At 34.8% G+C, this 23,251-nt stretch overlaps 1 protein-coding gene across 7 annotated transcripts in view; it reads left to right on the top strand.

Moving 5' to 3' along the window:
• The window catches only part of Usp16-45 (ubiquitin specific protease 16/45), a 363,690-nt gene extending 341,454 nt beyond the window's left edge, over positions 1–22,236 (top strand). For all 7 annotated transcript variants that reach the window (XM_067083793.1, XM_067083791.1, XM_067083792.1 and 4 more), the window contains 3 exons: positions 2,154–2,338; positions 13,316–13,600; positions 17,996–22,236. In XM_067083793.1, coding sequence (XP_066939894.1) covers positions 2,154–2,338; positions 13,316–13,600; positions 17,996–18,121 — 596 coding nt within the window. In that variant the 3' untranslated portion in view covers positions 18,122–22,236. The remainder of the gene's footprint in view (positions 1–2,153; positions 2,339–13,315; positions 13,601–17,995) is intronic.
• Positions 22,237–23,251: the final 1,015 nt, after the last annotated feature.

Here is a 23,251-nt window from a genome sequence, read left to right as displayed (position 1 = left end):
GCCTTTCAGAGGCACTCTTAGGTTTTCTGGGCAATTAGGTAGAAAACCCTTACCTCATTCTACCTGAGGGATGCTGTTTGCAAGTTGATGGATACTGTCTCCTTTTTACCTGTAGTGGCTTCTCAGCAAGTTGTGTAAGCACCCAGGTATCCAACAAGTTTATGACTCCTCTGAAGGGAATATAACTCCCCTTATTCCTGGGAGATCCCTTGAAGTCATGGATTTGGACTGTCCTTAGCCTTTCTGAGGCACTTAGGTTTTCTGGCCAATTAGGGATGTTGTCTGCAAGTTGACAGATACTTTCTCAATGGACCTGCAGTGGCTTCTCAGCAAGTTGTGTAAACTCTCAGCTGTGTCAGGACTGACAAGTATCTCGCCTGAGTACTTCTGCTTAGTGTACGTCAAGGGGTATGAATGCAGGTGACTGAACTCTCTTTTTTTTTCCATCTTCTTTTCTGGAGCAGCTAGATACAGTACAGGTAACTACACTTGGAGCACCCAATATTAGCATAAAAAGGGGTGGGGGTGGTTAGAGCTAGATTTTGAACCTATCACTTAGTACTAGCTAGAAGAAGCTATCTTAACTTGAATTCCCTTATGGGGGATTTCATGGTTCTGCAAACTTTACTTACTTAAGTAAGTTCTCTTTCTCAAACAGTATCACCCATACCCAGAGAGCTAAAACTCTTGTCATCCAGTACGCCACAGCGACTAGGAGGTTACAGGGGGTCATTATATCTCATGCTTGCATACATAGTTTGGAGCATAATAATTCTGTGTAGTTTCAACTCTTATCACTTGTCAGAGACAGCCTCCCACCTAAGGAGTAAGTCTTTTATATAAAAATCAGTAGTTAATATATCCTGAGAACAAATAAATGTTGATAGTAATTTGTCTTTTTCTTAAGTATACAAATCATAATCATAATCCCACCTCATTATCATAATCCCATGTCAGCCACCCGTTGTGTCCTCGAGGCTGAAGGAAGAGTGCTTAGTGACATTGGGTGAGTAAGGGGTATCCCCCCCACTTACCCCTCATAACCACTGTTGACCGACCTTGTTACCAAGTTCAGTGATCATATCAGCTCACACTGAAGATACTCTTTATAAAAGGCTTTGGTTTGTATATGTAGTAAAAATAAAATGAAAATGTATTATTTTTTCATTAGATATGTATGTGCATGCATACACAACCTATGCTGCACATTAAGGAACTATACACTTTGTTTTTGCTCTCTCTCTCTCTCTCTCTCTCTCTCTCTCTCTCTCTCTCTCTCTCTCTCTCTCTCTCTCTCTCTCTCTCTCTCTCTCTCTCTCTCTTTGTCAGAAGTCTTTCTCCTTATAAAAATGAGAGAGAGATGACTCTCTCTCTCTCTCTCTCTCTCTCTCTCTCTCTCTCTCTCTCTCTCTCTCTCTCTCTCTCTCTCTCTCTCTCTCTCTCTCTCTCTCTCACACACACACACAGCAGAGAGGTGAGCAAATGCCAAATTCTCTATTGAAAAGAAGTTTCATAGAGAAAGATGGAGAGGAAGGCAAGCAAAAACACACAGTAAGTGTGTTGCTGTGTGTAGTTTTCTGTCTGTTTGTGTTTGCTGTTGAATGCACCTTCGTGTGTTATAAGTGTCTGTTGTATCAACGTATGGATTAAAGCACTCTTCACTCTTCAGAGTTGGGTGAGCATAGGATAATGGTCAACCTAAAATGTTAGGAATTATTTAATAATATAACTGTAAAAAAAAAGGTATTGTTTATTGACAATGAATGATGAAATGACAGTCCAGGCCACATGTAATGCATTTTAGAAGGATATCTCTTGCAGCCAGGTAATTCAAGTATAGGCAACTCTTTGTTACTAAGGTGGCAATAATGAGGGATTTTATTGTAATGATAGTAACAGTAGTAGTAATAGTAATTATGATATTTGAGTAAATATTACCATATTATAGAGTTTGACTAGGTACAATTACTGGTATAGGACCCAGTTGTATATTTTGAACATTTGTTGGGAAAAATGGGCCTTATATGCCATCAAATATAGTATTCTTTGTTGTAGTATTACAGAATATTTTTACTTAGATGTTATACTTTGAGCCATATAGTTTGAAATTTATGTAATCTTGTATATTTTACTGACTGAGTTGGAATTTTCAGAGGATCAAGTGGAATCTGTTAAAAGTAATGCCAGTAAGCAGTTGCTGATTCTGTCCCCACCAGCAGTGCTAACTCTTCAGCTCAAACGCTTTCATCACATGGGTTGTAACCTTACCAAAGTTAACAGATATGTTCAGTTCCCTCTGGTGTTGGACATAGCCCCATTCACATCTTCTATATCATTGGTATGTTAAATTTGTTTGTATAGGTTACAAACCCATTATTAACTGTATGCCCAGTTTGTGCTCTTCATGAATTCTAGGCTGTCCATTCCCAAATCACAAGCAAATCATATTTTGGGCTGACTAGTGGCACTGTGTGTGTGTATCTGTGGACCATGAGTTCTAGGTAAGAATCTAACTACCGGTGTCTACCTTGTTGCAAGCATTTTTTTTTTTTTTTTTTGTAGGCTTAGCTGGTTTCAGCTATGATTTTATTCCTTTCCCATAGTTGGCAAGAGTTGATATGCATTTTAGCATCAGTGTCTGTTTTGCTCGTGCTTTTAGATTTTGTGTCAGTGAAGTGTGTTTCATTGCCAGAAATTAGTGCCTTGTCAAATTTTTCTTGCTGCTACTATTTAGGAAGCTCTCTTGTACTGGATTGGTTTTATGACCTCTGCAGATTGTGGAGCTTCTCTGGTCTTTATTCCTTAATCTCATTCCAGGCATCAGGAATATTATGTTTATAGTGACTGATTTAATGACTAGTATAGTATTTGTAATTTCTATATTTTAGGTTATATATTTATGATTCATACCTTTGACAGGTTTCACTAGCTTTAACTACTTTGGTTTTTACTAATCCCAAATGCAAAGACAGTTTTTGTTCGTAAGTTTTTGTTCATAGTTCAACTAATATAGCTTGGACATAGATATTAATTTCTTTGGATAAGTAATTGTATTTGTTTTCAAGAAGAGCTGTTAAAGGAAAGTAACTTTTGATTGTTTCTTGAAACTTTTATTTTATACTCTTGGAGTGTAAAATTACCATGTTTTCCTTAATTCATTAATTAATTTCTACCATTAACCCTTAAACGCCGACTGGATGTATCGTAAGTCGACTAAAATTGTCTGTCGGGTGACAAGTGGACATACCGTACGTCGACTACAAAAAATTTCAACCTTCGGTCAACTTTGACTCGACCAAAATGGTCAAAAAACGCAATTGTAAGCTAAAACTCTTACATTCTAGTAATATTCAATCATTTACCTTCATTTTGCAACAAATTGGAAGTCTCTAGCACAATATTTCGATTTATGGAGAATTTTGAAAAAACTTTTTCCTTACGTCCATAAAGAGTAACTGCGAAAATTTCATAAATTCTTTCGTCATTTTGTCATAATTTTTGCACCGTTTTATATTAGCCGTTACATAAAGTTTTATATATGAAAATGTGAGCAATTTCATGTAAAATACAACAAAAAACAACCCATGGTTGTAGCTTTTATCAGTTTTGAAATATTTTCATATAAATCACGATAAGTGCCAAAATTTCAACCTTCAGTCAACTTTGACTTGACTGAAATGGTCGAAAAACGCAATTGTAAGCTAAAACTCTTACATTCTAGTAATATTCAATCATTTACCTTCATTTTGCAACAAATTGGAAGTCTCTAGCACAATATTTCGATTTATGGTGAATTTTTGAAAAAACTTTTTCCTTAAGTCCGCGTGCGGTAACTTAGCCGAACATCTCAGAAATTCTTTCATCACTTTGTCATAATGTTTGCACCGTTTTATATTAGTTGTTACACAAAGTTTTATATATGAAAATGTGCGCAATTTCATGTAGAATACAACAAAAAATAACTAATGGTTGTAGCTTTTATCAGTTTGGAAATATTTTCATATAAATCACGATGTGCCAAAATTTCAACCTTAGGTCAACTTTGACTCGACCAAAATGGTCGAAAAACGCAATTGTAAGCTAAAACTCTTACATTCTAGTAATATTCAATCATTTACCTTCATTTTGCAACAGATTGGAAATCTCTAGCACAATATTTCGATTTATGGTGAATTTTTGAAAAAACTTTTTCCTTATGTCCGCACGGTAACTCGGCCAAAAATCTCAGAAATTCTTTCGTCACTTTCTCGTAATGTTTGCACCGTTTTTTAATAACCGTTACATAAAGTTTTATATATGAAAATGTGAGCAATTTCGTGTAGAATACAACAAAAAATAACTAATGGTTGTAGCTTTTATCAGTTTTGAAATGTTTTCATATAAATCACGATAAATAGAAAAAATTCAACCTCCGGTCAAATTTAACTCAACCGAAATGGTCGAAAACTGCAATTGTAAGGTAAAACACTTACAGTCTAGTAATATTCAATCGATTACCTTCATTTTGCAACAAACGGGAGTCTCTAGCACAATATTTCGATTTATGGTGAATTTTTGAAAAAACTTTTTTACGTCCGCTCGTTACAAATTCATGCATCATTTTGTGATAATATTTTCTCTGTGTTGCTTTGATCATTTTACAATTTGTTATATACCAAAATCATTGCAATTTAGTGTACAATACAAAGAAAAACATAACTCATTAGCTTTAACTGTTTTGCTCACAGCAGGATTTGTATACAATTATAGGCTATATGAAATTTTTTTTCACGCTGTCATATATTTCAATATTTATATATGATAATGATATTTTTTTTCATTTCTGATGGTTGCATACTAAACTTCAGGCAGTGACAAAAAAAGGAGCCAAAAATGAACTCTTAATCTTAAAAACTAAGCGTGCTGTGATTTTTTGAAAAAAAAAACTTTTTTCCGTTTCGCTGCTAACTCCCGAACGCCGCTGGCATACGGCAGACACTTTTGTAAATAGAGGCTCAGCATTTAAGGGTTAAAAGTACATAAATTAATCTTTTTAACAGTGTACAAAACAATTGTTATGTCTATTCTAGACTGTATGTCAGACATAGAGTTCAGCATCAGATAAAGCTTTGAAAAGTCTGGATCCAACAACTGAGAGATAGGAAATTTCCCTTCGTTGCCCTAGCTTTTGACGCAGAAATTCAGCTTAAAGAGAGCTGCCCCTCTTTCCTCATCAGTGTGGTCAATGGTCAGGTCAGGAGGTAACCTGGTCAAGAAACCTGGGGTTTTGGAACAGGCAGGGTTTTAGATGCCTTTCAGGCATGTCTCACAAAGAAAAAGTTAATTTACTATGACCTGTAGTTGAAGGCATCAGGGCAAAAGTGACTGTCAGCTAGTCAAGATGAGTCACATCTTTCAGACATTGCTGTCATGTGGAGACAAGGGTTTGCTGTAGAGGATGCTATGTTCATGTTCTGGGACTCCATAACTTAGTTGGATTTGTCTTCTTACGAAGAACAAGACCTTGTTTGTCATCTCCCTTCTTGGGCTTTGCTTGGGGCTTTTGGCTGAATTGTCAGTCATAGTTCATCACATACCAATGCAGCATGTCCAGACTTGTGAGACGATGCCACCTGTGGTTTTTCTGGTGGTGCAGGAGCTCCTCAGAAACTTTGTGCAGGAGATTCTTCAGCAACATCCTTGAATATGCAGACTTATTTATAATTTTAGCTATAATTGCCCATCCTGTTGGGAAATGCATCCTCACTGCACAGAGTTCTGGGTCCCTTGGATGCTAGATTCAGCAGTTTGCTGGAATTGCAGGCACAGTCTTTTCTTGCTACAGGTTGCCTCCAGAAATTAGCTGGTAATTGCTCCATTATCCTCTTCAGTTCTTGTAGGAGGATGGTGAGATGTAGCAGTTTGTAGTATTGCTCTGTCTGATGTTCACATGCTTTCTTCCTTTACTTTCTTTGTGAGATCCTGGGGTCTTATATTTGGAAACCACACAGAAGCATCAATCTCCTTGACTTCCAAAAAAGTCACAGCATTCAAGGGAGACTAAACAAACATGGTACAGATGCTACCATTTGGAACCCTTGACACTGTAACGTTGATAACATACATAAGTTTCTGGTAATTGGGGTTTTATCTCTTCATTTAGTCTTCATTTGCTCTCTGCTGTTATTGATTCCCTGCACATAAAAGAGCTGTCAGGGATTGACAAACACTTCATTGGGAGAGTATGTGATTGTATGCTAGTTTTAGAAGTTTAATCATTATTTTATTTTTATTTTCTGCATTAGTGAAATGGTATGGGCATTACAGAGTGTATAAAAAGCACTTAATTAATTTTGAGATGTTTTCATAGCAAACATTCTTTACGTTTAAAAGTATCTGTTCGTGTTATGATGTAGGAAGCAACGCCATAGGACAACAAATGGCGGGAGGGAGCAAAATGTAAACAAATGCAGGCAGGAGTGTTGAAAAGACTGTGGTGCAGTGGAGAGAGCTCTCTGATGGTTAGGCTATCAATTTTGGGTTGTAAGTCTGTTTTGTGGTTTTTTATAGTTTTAAGCTGGATTATAAAAGAACAGTGTGAATAGGTGGGTGGATTGCATAACTGTAGCATTTTTGGACGGGTTAGGCTAGGAAAACTTTCAAGTGGTAGCAGAGTGTGGTTGGTTAAAAATGGACGGATCCGATGGTAAACTTTGGGAGATGAAATGGAGAAGAGGCTGTCTGAGATTTAGCAGGATGCAGGGTGATTATAAAGGATGGAGAGGACAAGTCAAAGGTTGGCTTGTGGTGTGTGGAGAAGTGAAATATCCAGGGATAGAGATAAGAATGAGCTTGAAAGGAAAAGCTTTAGAAGTAACAGAAGGAATAGATAGAGATGGACTTAAGGATGATGAGGGTTCAAAGATAACCTTGTCCAAACTAGATGAAGTGTGTCTAAAAGATATATTAATGGAAAATTACAGTAAAATGAAAAACTATTTTAAAACAGAAAGAGAATCTAGTGAAAAGATGAGAGATTTTATAATTAGGTATGAAAAGGCAGAGTCAGAGTGTAGTAGAGCGATAGGGAAAAGCATGCTTGAAGGGGAAGCAAAAGGTTTTCATGTACTAGAACAAGCGAATCTCACAGAAAAGGAAAACAAATGGTATTAGTAGCTTCTGGTCAAGGAAAGTTGGAATATAAGACAGTGTCACAGATAATGAAAAGAATATTGAGGGATTAGAGAATAAAGATGGGGAATGGTTGGGATCAGAAGGCTATGCAGTTTTCGAGAGGGGGAGAGAAAACCAAAGATATCGGGGAAAAGTGAATCGAGATAAAGGTGGAAGAAACCCTATAAATAGAGAAGGGAAAGTAACACCGTGTGCAATATGCAAATTGGAATGGCATTGGGCTAGAGATTGTCCTCAGAATTTTCAAAATAAGAAGAAATCAGAAACCGGACAAAAGAAGAAAAAGTTATATAGGAGAAGTTAGTGAAATAGAGGAAGAATCTTTGGGAGAGATTGATACAATTTTAGACACAGGATGTAAATCAACAGTTTCATGGGGAATTGTGACTAGCATGCATTGTCGTGGGTTTGAATCAGGAAGAGTTGAAGAGAATGAATGATACTAAGAAAGAGTCTAATAAAGTATTTAATTTCAGTGCGTCATCATATAAGTTGAAGGGGGTAATGGAAATACCAGTGATATTGAAAAACAAAAGTTTCATTTGAAGACAGAAATTTTGCAGGGTAATGTACCGTGGTTAATAGGTAAGAAAACCATGAGTAAGATGGATATGACTATAAATTTAAAAGAGGATTGTGTTAAAATAGATGTATTAAGGGACATGAAGGTAAAGTTAAGAGAAGATACTTAAGAATACCAATTTTGAGGAGGAAGAAGAATTGTTACTGGAGGGATGGAAGGCAAAGAGTCTAAGAGAAATTAAAGGTGCAATGATGAAGTTACATCTACAGTTTGGTCACGGAAGTCGAGATAAAATATGGAAGCTAACTGAGGAAGCACAGTGGAGTGATGGTTTGAAAGAGAAAGAAAAAGAGGAAATAAAAAAGTTACTAACAGACTTTATTGCAAGTTGTGAAGTGTGTAAAAGATACAAAGAAACCCAGCTAAACCAGTAGTGGGATAAGTTGTAGCAATGGGTGTGGGAGAGATAGAAGAGAGAAAGTTCTTGATAATGGTAGATATGGCAACAAGGTATTGTCAGGCCTTTTGGATAAAAGACAAGAAACCAGAAACTATTATAAAGACAATTTTTGACGGGTGGTTTGCTATATTTGGAGCACCTTCTAAAATGTTATCAGACAATGGGGGCAGAATTTCAAAATGAAGTATTGGCCACAGCATCTGAATCTCCTTGGAGCAGTGGAATGTGTGAAAAGACGGTAGACATAATCAAAGAAAACTTAAGGAAGATGGAAGATGATGAGGAAGTGGATTGGTCCATAGCAATAAGATAGATAGTGAGTGCTAGGTACTGCTTAATAAATAATGGTGGTTTCTCCCCTTACCAATTAGTATTTGGAAAAAACCCTTCTTTAATGGGAGAAGAAAGTTCAAGTCAAATTTAATGGGATACACTGAATGCAGAAGAGAGAAGTTTCATCAAAAATGAGTCCAAAAATGTCAGAATATAAATTTGAAGAGCAGTGGTGGGAGATTAGGCATTCTATAAGAGAGAAAATGAAAATGAATGGAGAGGACCTGCTTAGGTAATGGGAGTATTGGGTAAAACAGTAGTGGTTAAACATGGGGATTCTCTAAGAGAAGTAGCTAGAATACATGTTACTAGGATTCAAAGACTATCACCAGAAAAAGAAAAGATATCTAAAATAGATAAAACACACACACTGTGAAGAATGACTCCTGTGCATCAAAGGAAGGGAATATAGATAGGCCGGAAGGAAAGGAGTTGGTAATGGGCTGGAGAAGGAATGCAGATATAAAAGAGACTATAGAGATTTGGCAAAGGAAACAGTGGAAGATGAAGGGAAAAGTGAGGTAATAGAAGAGATACCCAAAAAAGAAATAGAGTTAGTCTTGCAGGACAAAGATCAATGGACAAATCTTGCAGGCCAAAGATCAATCTTGGGCCAATCCTACAATTCTAGAAGGCTCACAGTCAGGTGACAAGGGATGGGTTAACTTAAGAGATTATAGCCATATAGAAAAAATTGAAGATGAAGAAGAGGTTTTGTTAGGATTTGAAAATAGAAGTGTAATTGAAGCTAAAGAGAAAGAACTGCAACGTTGGAGAGAAAACAAGGTATATGAGGAGGTAAATGACGTTGGACAAAAAGCTATATCTACAAGATGGATAGTAACTGAAAAGGTAAAAGGGGGCGTGGGGAAAGGATATGTAAAGCAAGATTGGTAGCTAGAGGTTTTGAAGAAGGAATGGCCGAATGGGAAAAAGACGCTCCTACATGCAATGCCGAAATTTTTAAATTTTGCTTGACAGTAATGAAATTGAAAGATTGGAATTTTTACAGTATACATTAGATGTAAAAACTGCATATCTACAAGGTGATGAAATACAATGAGAGGTATATTTAAAACCACCTAGTGAAGATGGTTGGAGTGAATTATGGTAATTGAAGAAAACTGTTTATGGGCTCAAGGATGCAGCAAAGGCATGGTATTGTAAGGTGGAAAAAGTGGTGGAGGAGCTTAAATGCAAGAGGAGTAGATTAGAACCTAATATATTCTTTTGCAAGAAAGACAATAAATTGATTGGTATTTTATGTACACATGTAAATGATTTTTGCTATGGAGGAACTGAAGGATTTTTAAAGGAAACAATTGGGAAATTGAAAGGGAAATTGCAAGTGGGAGAACGAGAAAGTAAAAGTTTGAAGTATATAGGAGTAATAATAGAGCATAGGGAAAATGGAATTTGTCTTAATCAGTGCAGTATATAAGTTCTATAAGAGAACCACAAGCTAGAAGATTTATAGGTAATAGAGTATTAGGACAAAAGGAGTTAACAGAATATAGATCAGTAGTAGGACAGTTGAATTAGGTATCATTGCATACCATGCCAGAAGTATCATACGATGTTAGTGAATTGGTAAAGCTTTTAAAGAAGGAATGACTCAAGATATGAAAAAGCTGATTAAAATAGTGAGAAAACTAAGAACATAATGGGAGAAGTGATAATAAGTGAGTTAGAAGAAGAATACATTTATTTGGAAGCCTATGCAGATGCTTCATTTGGGAATATTGAAGATGGTCATACACAATTGGATTATGTGATATCTTTGACAGATGGGAAGAGAAGAAGTCCCATATGGTGGAAATCCAGAAAATTCAGAAGAGTAGCAAAGTCCACAATTGAAGCAGAAGCTCTGAGTGTGGGGTAGGCCATAGAAGGATTGATATTTTTCAAACATTTATGGGAAGAGACAGTAGGAGGGAGAAAATTAGAAGCATTGGTGAAAACTGATAGTAAAAACCTAGTGACTGCAATAAAATCAAGTACTGGAGTAAGTAGTAAGAGGTTAAAAATTGATATTGCAGCAATAAGAGAAACAGTAGAATCTGGAGAAATAAAGGAGGTGAGATGGATAAAAGGAAAGCATCAGATAGCTGCTGTATTGACTAAAGTTGGAGTTTCAGGGGAAAATATTAGAATTTTCGTAGAGGGTAACGAATTGGAGAATAATGGGGATTAGGATAAGAAGAGGTTAGAGGGGAGAGAGAAGGATATAAGTGTGATTATATGTTAGTTTTAGAAGTTTAATCATTATTTTATGTTTATTTTCTGCATTAGTGAAATGGTATGGGCATTACGAAATGTATAAAAAGCACATAATTAATTTTTGTAAGATATTTTTATAGCAAAACATTCTTTATGTTTAAAAAAGTATCTGTTCGTGTTGTGACGTCTTAGGACAACCAATGGCGGGAGGGAGCAAAATGTAAACATATGCAGGCGAGAGTGTTGAAAAGACTGTGGTGCGGTAGAGAGAGCTCTCTGATGGTTAGGTTGTCAATTTTGGGTTGTAATTCTGTTTTGTGGTTTTTTGTAGTCATAAGCTGGATTATAAAAGAAGAACAACATGAACAGGTGGGTGGATTGCATAATTGTAGCATTTCTGGTCGGGTTAGGCTAGGAAAACTTTCAGTATGGTCCTCTTCTGTGTATTAGTTTCTGTTTTTTAGTGATAGAGAATTACAGACGTAATCTCTGCACAGGATTTTGACTCAACATTTATGACTCCTAGCATTTTGGAGCATTGATTTCTTTGTTAATCTCAAGTTAATGAGCTTTCAGTGGTGATTTCTGTGCTAATCTTTAGTTCATGAGCTTTCACTGAAACGTACATTACAGTTAGGTATTCTGGTTTTTCTTCCACAGCTTGAAAATGAGACAAACATTTCCTGTACAATAAAACTTAATTTTTCATATAAACCCATTTTTTACAGGTATATTTTGCTTCCCAGACCCACTTACTTCTTGCATCCACAATCCAGACTACACAAAAAGTGAGGTTTATTACTTAAATGGAATCCTTGTCTGTAGGCACAGCCAGCAGACAGTCTTCCTAAAATTCAGAAATGGAGTTTCTAGAATTCATGAAGACCATGAGTTGGGCTAATGTAAATGATGGAGTTTTATTTTAAAAATAATTTTCTCATATAGAATTTTATTTCTATTGTTTTCCCATAGTGGATGTGAATAATATATCAAGTGAAATGGTTGAAAAGGTATGAAAGCCACACTTCACTACTAATTTGAAATTATGAAAATATCAAATCTCCTTGCGTTGAAGACGCTAGTTTTTCCTAATTACTGTGCATCCTAGAGGCTGAATGCTACGTTTCTCATCAGCCTGTCGTAACCCAAGAGGAAGGTTATCTTTGCTAGGTGATAATCAGAACTCTTGTAAATGACCTCTGAATGATATTTTTCTCCGTTAAAAGAGTAAATAAACATACAGTATTATCATAAAAAGCAAAAAAATATAGTCACAAAGATTCAATCCTGTATAGGAAGATTGTGGAAGACAGGTTAACGGATGGTTGGTAACTTTAACTTTGTATATTAATATTTGTGGTATTTTAGCTTTTCTCAAATGACCCTGACTGTAAGAGAACATTAGTAGCTGGCAAAAGGAAATTGCAGTATGTTAAAAGGTTATTGGTAAATCATGCTATAGTAAGAATATAGTATTAAGAAATTTTGTAATACAGTATGTTGAGATTTTGTAATAGTTTCTTCAGAAATTCAGAATTCACTTATTTATATTAGTAATGTGCAAAATATTTTCAGGTTTTGAAGATTATAAAACTTTTATTTATAATATCTGTATTTTGTGGTTTTTAATCTTTGCTCTGTTTTTATATTGTCTCTTATGGGATTTTATTTTTGTGCCATGTTTTAACCAAGTGTAATTGAGCAATGAGATGTGTCATGTTTTAACCAAGTGTAATTGAGCAATGAGATGTTATTCTGTATTTCTAACATCTTGTTTTTCCTCTATCTGAGATTAAGAAAACAGGTTGCATGATTTTACATCCAATAGTGTCAGAATCTTAAAATCTACCATTTATGTGCATTAAAATACTGTTGGCCAAAGTTTTTCAGCTTACTGGTATGTTAACCTCGAGAGAACTTCTTTTATATTGAGATTAATGAACTTAAAAACTTCAACCAAGTATTTTTAAAGTGAGTGAACTGAAAAACTAAAATAATCAGTATGCTGTACCAAGCAGAGTCACAGTATGTCAGTTCACTGAGACAGTCGAGTGTATGCTGACCAACCAGCTTGTGAGTGTGTCCATCTTATATTTATGTTTATTTTCTGTTTTCAAAATTTTGCTAGTTAAAATTGCGGTGAATCTTTGAGGTTGGAGCACCTTCAGTGCCAGGATATACTGTACAGTACATATCTGGATGATATCCAATGCTCTCAGTATATTTCCATCATGTTTACATAAGAGATACATTGGCCAAGATTTCTATAGTTTTCTCTTTTTCCTTAAATTCACATTTTGTGTCATGAATATGTTTGAAATAACGTATGTCAAATATTCACACCAGTATTTGGTGTCAAAAAGCTTATCAGCTTTACATTTCCTACTAAAGTCCTTTTCTTCCTCATTATATGTTAGACTCTAGGTGTGTTTTATGTTCACCATTCTCATATTTAATGCTATGTTCCAGTTTTCCATTTTACTAAGTGTTAAGGTCATTATTGCGCTATAGTTATATGCAGTTTTCAGGTAAACATTAAGACAATTTACAATTTTGATACATTATTTTATTCTGAAGATTTTTTATTTCATTTTATTTTTACGCAGGGCCTGGGCAACATGTCTAGAGGTCAAAGTCAAGTACTGTATGGTCTTTACGGAGTTGTAGAGCATTCAGGTCGTCTTAACTCTGGTCATTATGTTGCATACGTCAGATCTAGGCCTCTGGACCCTAGCAGAACAAATAAACAATACTTAAATCTCAAGCCCTCAAGTCAGTTTGAAATAAATCAGTTAGTTGCAGAAATGGCTGAGAGAATAGAGGCCTCTTCTGGTACTCTCAGCAATGAATTGAAAAATACATCAGGGAACAAAACTACTGTGGATAAGGAGGTAAGATTGTCATGAATTTTAAATGCATGATGTTAGAAGGGGCTTTTACAGAAGCAGAATTTCAAGTGACTAAGGTGACATAATTGCATGACTATTGGATTTTATGCCAAGTTACCCTCATTTTCTAAATTAGTGTTTGCAGTAAGAAATTCTATATATATTAGTGTCTTGACTAAAAGGTTTGAAGAAGTTCAGTTTATATTTTTGTTTGACAGCACACATTAAAGCCACTGGCTAACTTGTATACTGGAAAGGCATTTAGATTCAGGTTTGCCTGCCTAAAGTTGTTTGCCAAAGGGTCCACCTGAGGCAAGTTAGAGATGCATTGGTCGGTGCTACATGACTAAGCAATGTTACTCATTCTTGCCATAAAAGAGTATTGGCCAGTGTGCCTTACATGGAACAGTGAAGGCAGTTCTAAAGGTTCCTTTATATCATCTATTGACCAACTGCATTGGTTTCTGCCTTTTAACTTTTTATTCATTCCTTTTTGCGTCTTCTTGCCTACTTGTCCAATTTCTGTAATTCCATTGTGCTTCAGTTTTAAGAACAAAACCTTTCTCATGAAGAAATGAGACAAGATTATGGTTAAGAGACTGAGAATTAGACATTTAAGCAAAGTTTGTCTTCCCTTTTGCAGCTGGGAAAGTACATTCTCGGAAGCTAAGTGATGCTGTGTCAAAAATAAACTTGATGGGAGATTGAAAGTTCTACTTTTTAAGCATGGCAACTCATTTGTACCTAAAGAGGCAGTGCTAGAACTTATATATTTTTGCAGTAAAACAGACATATTCAGAAGAAGACTAAAGAGCTTGATTAACTTAATCTCTAAATTTAAACAAGTGTGTAAGGAATTCACTATATTTAAACAAGTCTGCAAGTACTTTATAGTACCCCTGATACCTCTTGAAAGAGAATATTGGAAAGGAAACTGGCTAAGTCATGGGGAGCCATGACTGTTAGTAACAGTGCACGAATTGATGGGACATAATAAAGAATACATCCATGGCTGGTATGGGGACCTCTGTGATTTTGATATTCCAGATGACAGAAATTGCTGCGCCTCCTTATAAGGATATTTCATTAAAGGATTGTCATAAAGCAAATCTTACTAGGTGTGAAATTTTAAAAGATAGAGCACTGAGATTGAGTGAGTTGCTTCCTGTAGCTGCTAAAAGCTCAACTATAGCTTTAATTTGAGAAATTTACACAGTGGTTTCACCAGCCATAGCTTTTGTTTGTATACAGGATCTTACATGTATAAATACAGAAGGATCCTTTGGAAGGTTTTGAGCATCTCTAAATGAGCCTGGTTTTGTCAGAACATGAAAAGGGCATTTTCCTTAAGCTAGCAGTTTTTTGAAATTTTTTGTGTATCAAGAATTTATTAGAAATGAAAATGTGTCAGTGAGCAAGCTACCTCATCTGCCAGCTACTGAAAATATTTCTTAAAGAAATCTGTAAAGGTTCCATATACCAACATTTGCTGGTTACCAGAAGGTATCTATATATTACTATATATTACTTTTTCATTTTTGTGTTTTAGTTTTTTGTTGAATTGAATTATAATGAAAGCTGTGTCATTCAGCAGCTGATTTTGAAAGGCCACACATTGACGTGCTCTTGAACATCAGAAAAAGTTCTTTCTACCTAGTCTCTAGGAGAGGCAAGAAAATCTCATATGAAATTGAGGCTTGCTATTCATGGGAAATACTGGAAACCAAGTGTGAGTTGGCCATAATTCTGTATCTCTATCTTTGTAACTCTAGTATAGAAGGTCATGTGGATTACTGGAACTGATAAGAAACTTTAGATCACCATTTACAGTTAGTCCAATCATTGTAGTAAGACATTTTATTGTAAAAACATAATATTTGTGGGTTAGGAACTATAGCACTAACCAACACTAAATAGTAAAAAAAATAAAATAGAACTGTAACTGCATTGTTGTGATCTTTATGTCATTACAAAAGAGCTGAAACTGATATATTATCTCAGTAATATAAAGTTAACAATTTTTATATAAATACTTTAGTTGAAATATTGGTAGTCATAATAGCAATATTATCTGATGTGAATCTCATAGTTGACTAACAAATCATGTTAGGAATTGGTAGTATAGGTGAATGGTTGTAATATTTTCAGCAAATCTTAAAGGTGGTTAAGCTGTATGAATAATTTTTTAGGCATTGTACCTAAGAAAATTATACTTCGGTTGTATTATTAGTAGTGATGGAAGTGATGTTCATTGATAAAAATAGCTTGGTACCAGCCCACATACTGTAGGCATAATAGGTAATGAATGGTCAGACAGTTTTGCAAAGAGTATTGCATCATATTCTATAGAAAGATTAACACCTTTGCTTTTTAGAGAGTTTCCCAGCAATCTGGATGTAAGTAAGGAGGCTTGGCAAAAAACAAGGGAAAATCTGGTTGGCATTAACTAGAAAATGTTGGAAAAGTGGCCCAGGTTTGGTATGATGAATGGGTTTCTTGTCCACTCAAGGCCTCTGTTCCCATGATAGCTGGCTACTTCATGTACCTGAGGAGTATCAAGAAGGTTAATGCTCTGTCCTCTCTTTAGATTTGGAACAAGAGAAACATTTCCATTCCTTCTAGTTACTATGGTCAATATATTTCACAGGCATTGTTAAACATTCAAGTTGGGACTTGACGTAGGTGTTGTTCAGCCACAATTGGCTATATGTAATTGTCTCTCAGGACTGTTCCTGATTGCCCAGGCCTCCTCTTAAGCATGTCATCTAGCTGTCTACCCTTTTTGGTGAAGTATCTTTGATAGTCTTGTTTTCATATAATTTATGGCCAAAAGGAATCCATGAACAAAGGCAGCTTGCTTGTGGATTCCTTTGCTGTTCCTGCCTTTCCTTCATCATCTCTACAGAATAGTCATTGGACTTCAGTGAGAACCCTTAAGTTGTACTTCCAGAGGACAGAATCCTTCCAACCTCCCCTTCAACTCTTCCTTCACATACAGTAGATTGGCAGAAGTGTTCAGTGTTTAAGGATTCTTAATGATTTCAGCAGATTATTTCACTGTTTTATTTAGTTGTTTTTGAGGAAAACTGTGCACAAGCTCCTGGCTTTTAATATAATCTGGAGCTAACCATAATTCTAAGTACATTGGTCAGATTTTTTCTGCACAAAGTGACCCATAAATCTCTTGACACTTTTTTATTAGGATCAACTGTCACAGTACTACTGGCTGGAAAGAATCTTGAGTCATTCATCCTTATTCTCTTCATGACTTCATCCCTCATTTTGCAGCACATTTTGAGACATGTTTCCTGTAGTATTCACCTTTATGACTCTTGAACTTGGTTAGTGTACTGTCTTGAGTTGTCTTTTCCATTAAAAATCCATGGGTTTGAACTTATATTCTCATCAGGACCCATCTACTTCCCCTCTCGTAAATTTTAATTCAGCTTATATATGATTAATGGGTTTGTAAGAACAGACATTTTTATAACAAACTAATTAATCAAAATTTTCTGTCCCTTCCTCCCATCCAATCGCTCTTCCAGATAAGGTTTGACTTTGAAAAATAAGAAGTGTTGCCTTGAGATCTAGTGGAAGGACTTCCTCATGCGTAGTTGAGCTTTTGTCTTTCAAGATCTTTCAAGTGGTTGTGGGTGGGTCTGTTTCATGTAGAGTGAGGCTGTATATGAATGATGGGGTTTGTAGTAAGACATTTTATTGTAAACATCATATTTGCAGGTTAGGACCTATTGTGCTGAAAGACACTAAATATTTAAAAAAAATAAAATAGAACTGTAATTGCATTGTTGTGATCATTGTCATTATCTCAGTAATTCAAAGTTAACAGTACCTTAGCACATGGAAAATGCTGGCATGAAATATGTTTTATTATTTCTGTCAAATTTGTTTAAATTGATCCAGGTGAATGTGAAGTAAATTTATTAAGAGGATTGCACATCCAGATGAAAGCTATATACACTTACAGGCAGTCTCTGGTTATCGGCGGGGGTTCCGTTCTGACAGTGTGACAAGTGAAAATCAGTGATTTTTGGCACTTATCAGTGCCAATATGCTGATAACCAGAGATTGGCTCCTCTGTTAGGTATGTATCAATGCCAATACCCCATTATCAGCAGCGATAAGCAGAAATTGGCGCATATTGGCACTGAAAAGCGTTGATTTTTGTCGCTGAACAAGAGCCGTAAAACCGGATCTCCGATAACAGAGCCTGCCAATAACCAGGGACTGCCTGTATTAGGTGTAAAGAAAACTTGCACTCTCTGGAGCCTCAACCAACTGATGTTGTCCTTAGCACTATTAGAACTTGAATTATTGTGATAATTTGATATTTTGGTGTATTTTGTTGAGTTTAGTCATTTTCACCTTTTCTTTCCTCAGGAATTTGAAGAAGAGGTCAAAGCTGGTCGTTGGTTCCACGTGTCTGATACATACGTAGCTGAAGTCAATATAGAAAGAGTTATGAAGGCGCAAGCATACCTATTATTCTATGAAAGATTGGTTTGAGAGGAATTTTTTGATAGTTGTACATAGGTTTTTTTAAGTGTGTACAATAAGGGTATTTATTATTTGTACAGTATTCTGATGAATGTTCATTGTATAGATGAGATGTTTGTATGAACCAGTGTGATTAAGTATTTAATGTTTGAGAGCAGGAATTGTAGAATACTCAAAGATTTCAGATTCTTAGCAGATATATTGTTATGCAACATAAGTTATACTCTCAGAACCATTCTGTAGTTTATAAATTTACTTGGAAAATTATTGACACACTTCTTATGTAATTGTGTTTGCAGTCCTCCATAAGAGATTCATTAATGGAAATAGCCAAGATATTATCTAAGAAAAGCATAATTTTTTAAGCTTTCAAGTTAATCCTTGGCACTTCTTCCAGGGGACACAAAAATATTTGAACCCCCTTATTCTATACTTACATAATACATTACGAGTTGATTTCCTTTCAACTGTTAATGGTCAGGCTGGTCTTTTTTCCATTATAGCCACACCTTTTAGCAAAAAGATGTATTACAAGAGCCTCCAGTATAACCAGTTCTTTACTTCATCTCCTTTTGTTGTAATTCTTTCTTACCTGTGATCTGTGCTTTTACATTTACTGTATTTATTTATAAATTTAATTGACTTACTGATGGTACTTTAAATTATTATGTTAGTCATTCATTGGTGTGGTCTGTAGTGTTGTAAAAAGTGGTATGTATTGCGGTATGTATGCAATGTTATATGACTAGTGTACCTGCAAGAGTTTGGCTGGAGATAAATGTGAATGCACTATAATTTTTTTTTCATTCTTAATAGGTATATAATTGAAGATGTAAATTTAAATTTACCATTATCTTTGAGCATAGACTCCTCATGCCCATAAAATTACCCCCTTAAGACAATTTGCCCTTATGTATTTATCTTTGGTTTGTATTCTATAATGAAAACAAAGTAACTGTTCTTGTTCCTCTTTACCATAACTATGTCAATAACTTAAGATAATAAGCCCCTGTTTTCAATTCTGGATATTTTTTGTAGTGTAGTGCAATTTCAGTGGCTGAATTAAAAGAGCTAAGAAATTTTAATTTCCTTAATGTGTTCTGAGAAAAATTTTACCAAAAATGCTGATTGCAAGGTCTTTTTTATAGTTTTGTAGATGGGCCTGATTAATATATGCATTTTCAACAGTACAGTATCTTTACTCTAAATAAACATGCCCTTATAGTTGCCATGTTAAATTTCTAGCAGTATGGCAAATCTTGAAAGCATGATACAGTTGATATCTGAATATTTTGAAGTCTTATCACTACAAAAGAAGGAAATATGTAAAACAACAAGTTATTTTGTTGCTTCATTATCATTATAAGTCAGTGCAGTTATACAGTTAAATAATGTTTGGCTTTAGAAGTATCTAAGTAAGAAAACTGGGTTATGGTAGTTTATAACTTGTAGGTAATTCATTTGGACAAATTTATGGTGTTTATATTTTGTTTCTTTGTCAAGGCAATTTTAATGTCTTATTGTTTAAAGAAGAGATTTAGATAAGGAATGCAGCTTTTATGAAAATTCCATACCAGGAATATTTAAAGTCTTTTCCATTACAGGCATTATAGTATGTTCAGCTGGTTACCACCAAGAACTTAGTGTAGTTACAGACTTGTGCAATAGATTCAAAACTGGTAATCATTTTAGCATAGAGGATAACCTCCCATGTAAGTATAGACTCTTTCAAAGCCATTGCTGTCAGTTTTTCTAGTCTTATAATGACAGTTCATCTCTAGTAGTTGAAGGTTAGCTAATTACAAAAATCTGCAAAATAGTGCTGTGCATATCTGTACATAAGTTTGTGAATGGAAGACTTTCCTTGCCCCATAAGCATAAACTAGTTATTATGTGTATGGTTCTGTACACAGAATTTTAACAGTTTATCCAGGAAAAAACAATAGAAATATTCCTTCTTTACAGTGATATTTATTATATATGTGCCAAAGGATAATAGAAAGTTGAAAACTTACAAAAGTGAAGAAACTCAACTTTTCTTCTGTTTTTGGTCTGCAGTAGAAAATCTTTTTTCCAGTATGAATGAGACTTCTTCCATGACACTTATTCAAGAAAGAATTATTCTTAGAGACCTTAAATTATATAAGCTTATAATATCATATTAATACTTTTACAGCATTTGAATTAGTTAAATAAATTTCCATTTTGCATTCTTATTGTATACTTTTTCTTGTTTTGAGAGAATTGTGAATTGATTACAAACATCGACACACTTAGTTTTAATTTACGATGCTTGATATGGTTATATCAGGCCATTCCCATAGCTAATCAGTGCTTAATACTGAGTTGTGGCACATCTTTTGTTTGTAATATCCTTTTCTGGAAAATAGCATGGACAATCAGATGAATTAAATTTTTATTTGGTACTTTCCAGCCAAGTAAGAAACTACATTTTAATGACAAAAAACTGGTGGTTATAATTAAACATAACTTGCCCAAAGCCACCTTTTTAGTAGAATTTATAAAATACTGCTTAAATTTTTATAGATGCAGTAATCTTATTGATTATTGAAGTTACAAAACAATTTTACTTATGTTTTTGCAAGTCTTGACATTGATAGAAGAAATTTGATTTCTGTGCACAGTGCAGAGGATAACAGGAATGAATGAGTAAACTGTAGGTTTTAGGTAAGGTTCTGGACTCATTGACACAATTTGGCATTGTCATGGTAAAGGAGATAAGGAATAGACAAATTGGCATTGCCATGGTAAAGGAGATAAGGAATAGAAGTATTTTGTAGAACACTTGGTATGGGAAATTTATGCTCAATAAATCCAAAGATAAAGTGTTATTCTTTGTTGCAAGTGGAGTGAATGCCAAGGTGATTTGCACATCATGTGGTATGCAAAGTAAGCAAAAGTCTTCTTTGAATAGTTCTTTTTCACTCTACAGTACTTCAAAGTGATTATAAACATAAGTAGCCTGTACAGGTACAAAAGACTTATAAATTATGTGGCCATTTTCTTCGAACCAACAGAAATTTCTTAGTAATATAATCAAGTTATGTTTTTTCAATAGTTTTCTATGGACTGCTGAATTGAAATGTTTATGAATGGGTACACTGCCATTTATTACATTTTCTACAAAAAATTAGTAGTATACCTTAAATCAAGTAGCTTTTACTTTTTCTGGGGAGTAGGGTAGATGGCTGCTTAATGATTTGTATCCCTGTCACATGATTGAAAGATTACCTTTGTAGATAAACAGATCATTAAATGGAATATATGTATAGCTAATAAGAGAAGTATCAGTGTTATGTAATCAATGGATCATGAGGCTGAACCAAAGGAAAACTTGCTGTTGATTAGCTGATTTTACACTTGTACCACAATCCCACTAATGTTTTGCATTGCATTAATATGACTGTACGTGGTGTTTTGAATATTTTGAGTCTTGGTGTTACTTTGAACTTTATTTTTCACACCACTTAAAAAAATCTTTTTTAATGATTCCAGAGTGAGTTATTAAAGGTGGTTTAACCTGACCACAGTGCTAAATATCCTAACCCACTTAACTGTCCCCAACTGTTTTTACTATAAAAAAAAGAATCAGTATATCTTATAAGCTAGAATTTACAAATCATCTCTATGATTGGGTAGACTAGAAATGTTTAAGATTTGGAGAAATTCATTTTAAAGGACTTTTTATACCCTTCTTTTAGTAGAGATCATGATATTAGTAATATGCTTTAGAACTTTGATTCTACTATTAATGGAACACTTTTCTGTTTGAATGTCAGTAAACATCCAGGATCTTTATCTTTACACAAGAGATTGATTTATACTAGTGCCAGAAGTATGATGTTTGGCCAGTTTTTTCACATGGAGTTTCAACAGGAACTTCCACTAGTGCCTTTAATACTTACACCCGTAAACTTTGAGGTACCCTATTGTCAGGCTGCCAGTACAAGTAATCTCTCATCCCTTTTACTGTTAAACTGTGGAACAGTCTTCCTGGCAGTGTTATTGGGGCTTAGTACAGTGTTAAAGTGTCATGCACCATTGCCTTGGTTTTTCTGACTTGTATTGCTGTGTACAGTACTTACATAAAGTATTTTTTATGATATATATCTTTTTATCCATATTATTTCCATTTTTACAAATTTTTTTTGTTTGCCTTTGCATTTTATTCCGTTGAAATTTGCCCGAACTCTTTTGGTGGTTTCCACTTATAATGGGCTGTTCATAGCACTCTGTAGATTGAACTAAAGGTCCTCTACAGCATCCCCAAGTCTCATTTACGAACAAATACTTTAGGCAAGCTGTGTAAAAGTCAAATTAAATGACTCGTTGGTCTTATTAAACTACTTTATATTGAGAATAAAAAGCTTCTTGTTCCATGTGATATACCTACTCTGATACTCACTCCCAGTAATTAGTAATTTTCATGTTTGAGTTCATTGCTGATTAGTCCTTTTGATTCCTGGAGGGTAAACACATACACTGGATGCTTTTAGAAGTTTTTTATTACTTGTGGTAAATTAATTTCTCATGGCATAATGTTGGTAATGGTGTAATTTGTAAAGTAAATACTTAATCTTATTGTTTGTAGAAAATGGAGAACAATGAAAATTGAAGGTCAAAATGACATGTTGACGTTAGTCAGAAAATTTCTGCAGATGATGTCAATTATAGTTATAGAATCTAAAGAGGTTTTATTGGCATAGACTGCATATTATGTCATCAGAAGTCTTAATCAGAGGCTGGAAAACTGATATCCTAGGTTAGCTTTGATGAATTATTATCTCTGAAATCAAATTTGTCCTTGCTAGTCAGTACAAAGGAATTCTCTGAGGTAGTATAATTCCTGTGAGTGCTACATGAGTTATTGTGACATTACTACAACTATTGTTACAAGCAACATTTTCATGGGTCTTGAGACTTGGAAAAAAGAAAGTGTTAAGGTTTATTGGGAAAAATATACAAAAATGTTAGTTGTTAATTTATTGTACACTATATGTATTGGTTGGGTATCATATTTGAAAGGTGGCTTGAGGACTGGAATATGAAATTTTAGTTTGGATGAAAGAGCACAGCAGTATAGGGTGGTTTATTAGTTTTACATGGCTGTGAAAAGGA

The sequence above is a fragment of the Macrobrachium rosenbergii genome, chromosome 41, assembly GCF_040412425.1.
Source record: "Macrobrachium rosenbergii isolate ZJJX-2024 chromosome 41, ASM4041242v1, whole genome shotgun sequence".
Taxonomy (NCBI): Eukaryota; Metazoa; Arthropoda; class Malacostraca; order Decapoda; family Palaemonidae; genus Macrobrachium; species Macrobrachium rosenbergii.
This window is presented reverse-complemented; position numbering and strand designations above follow the sequence as displayed.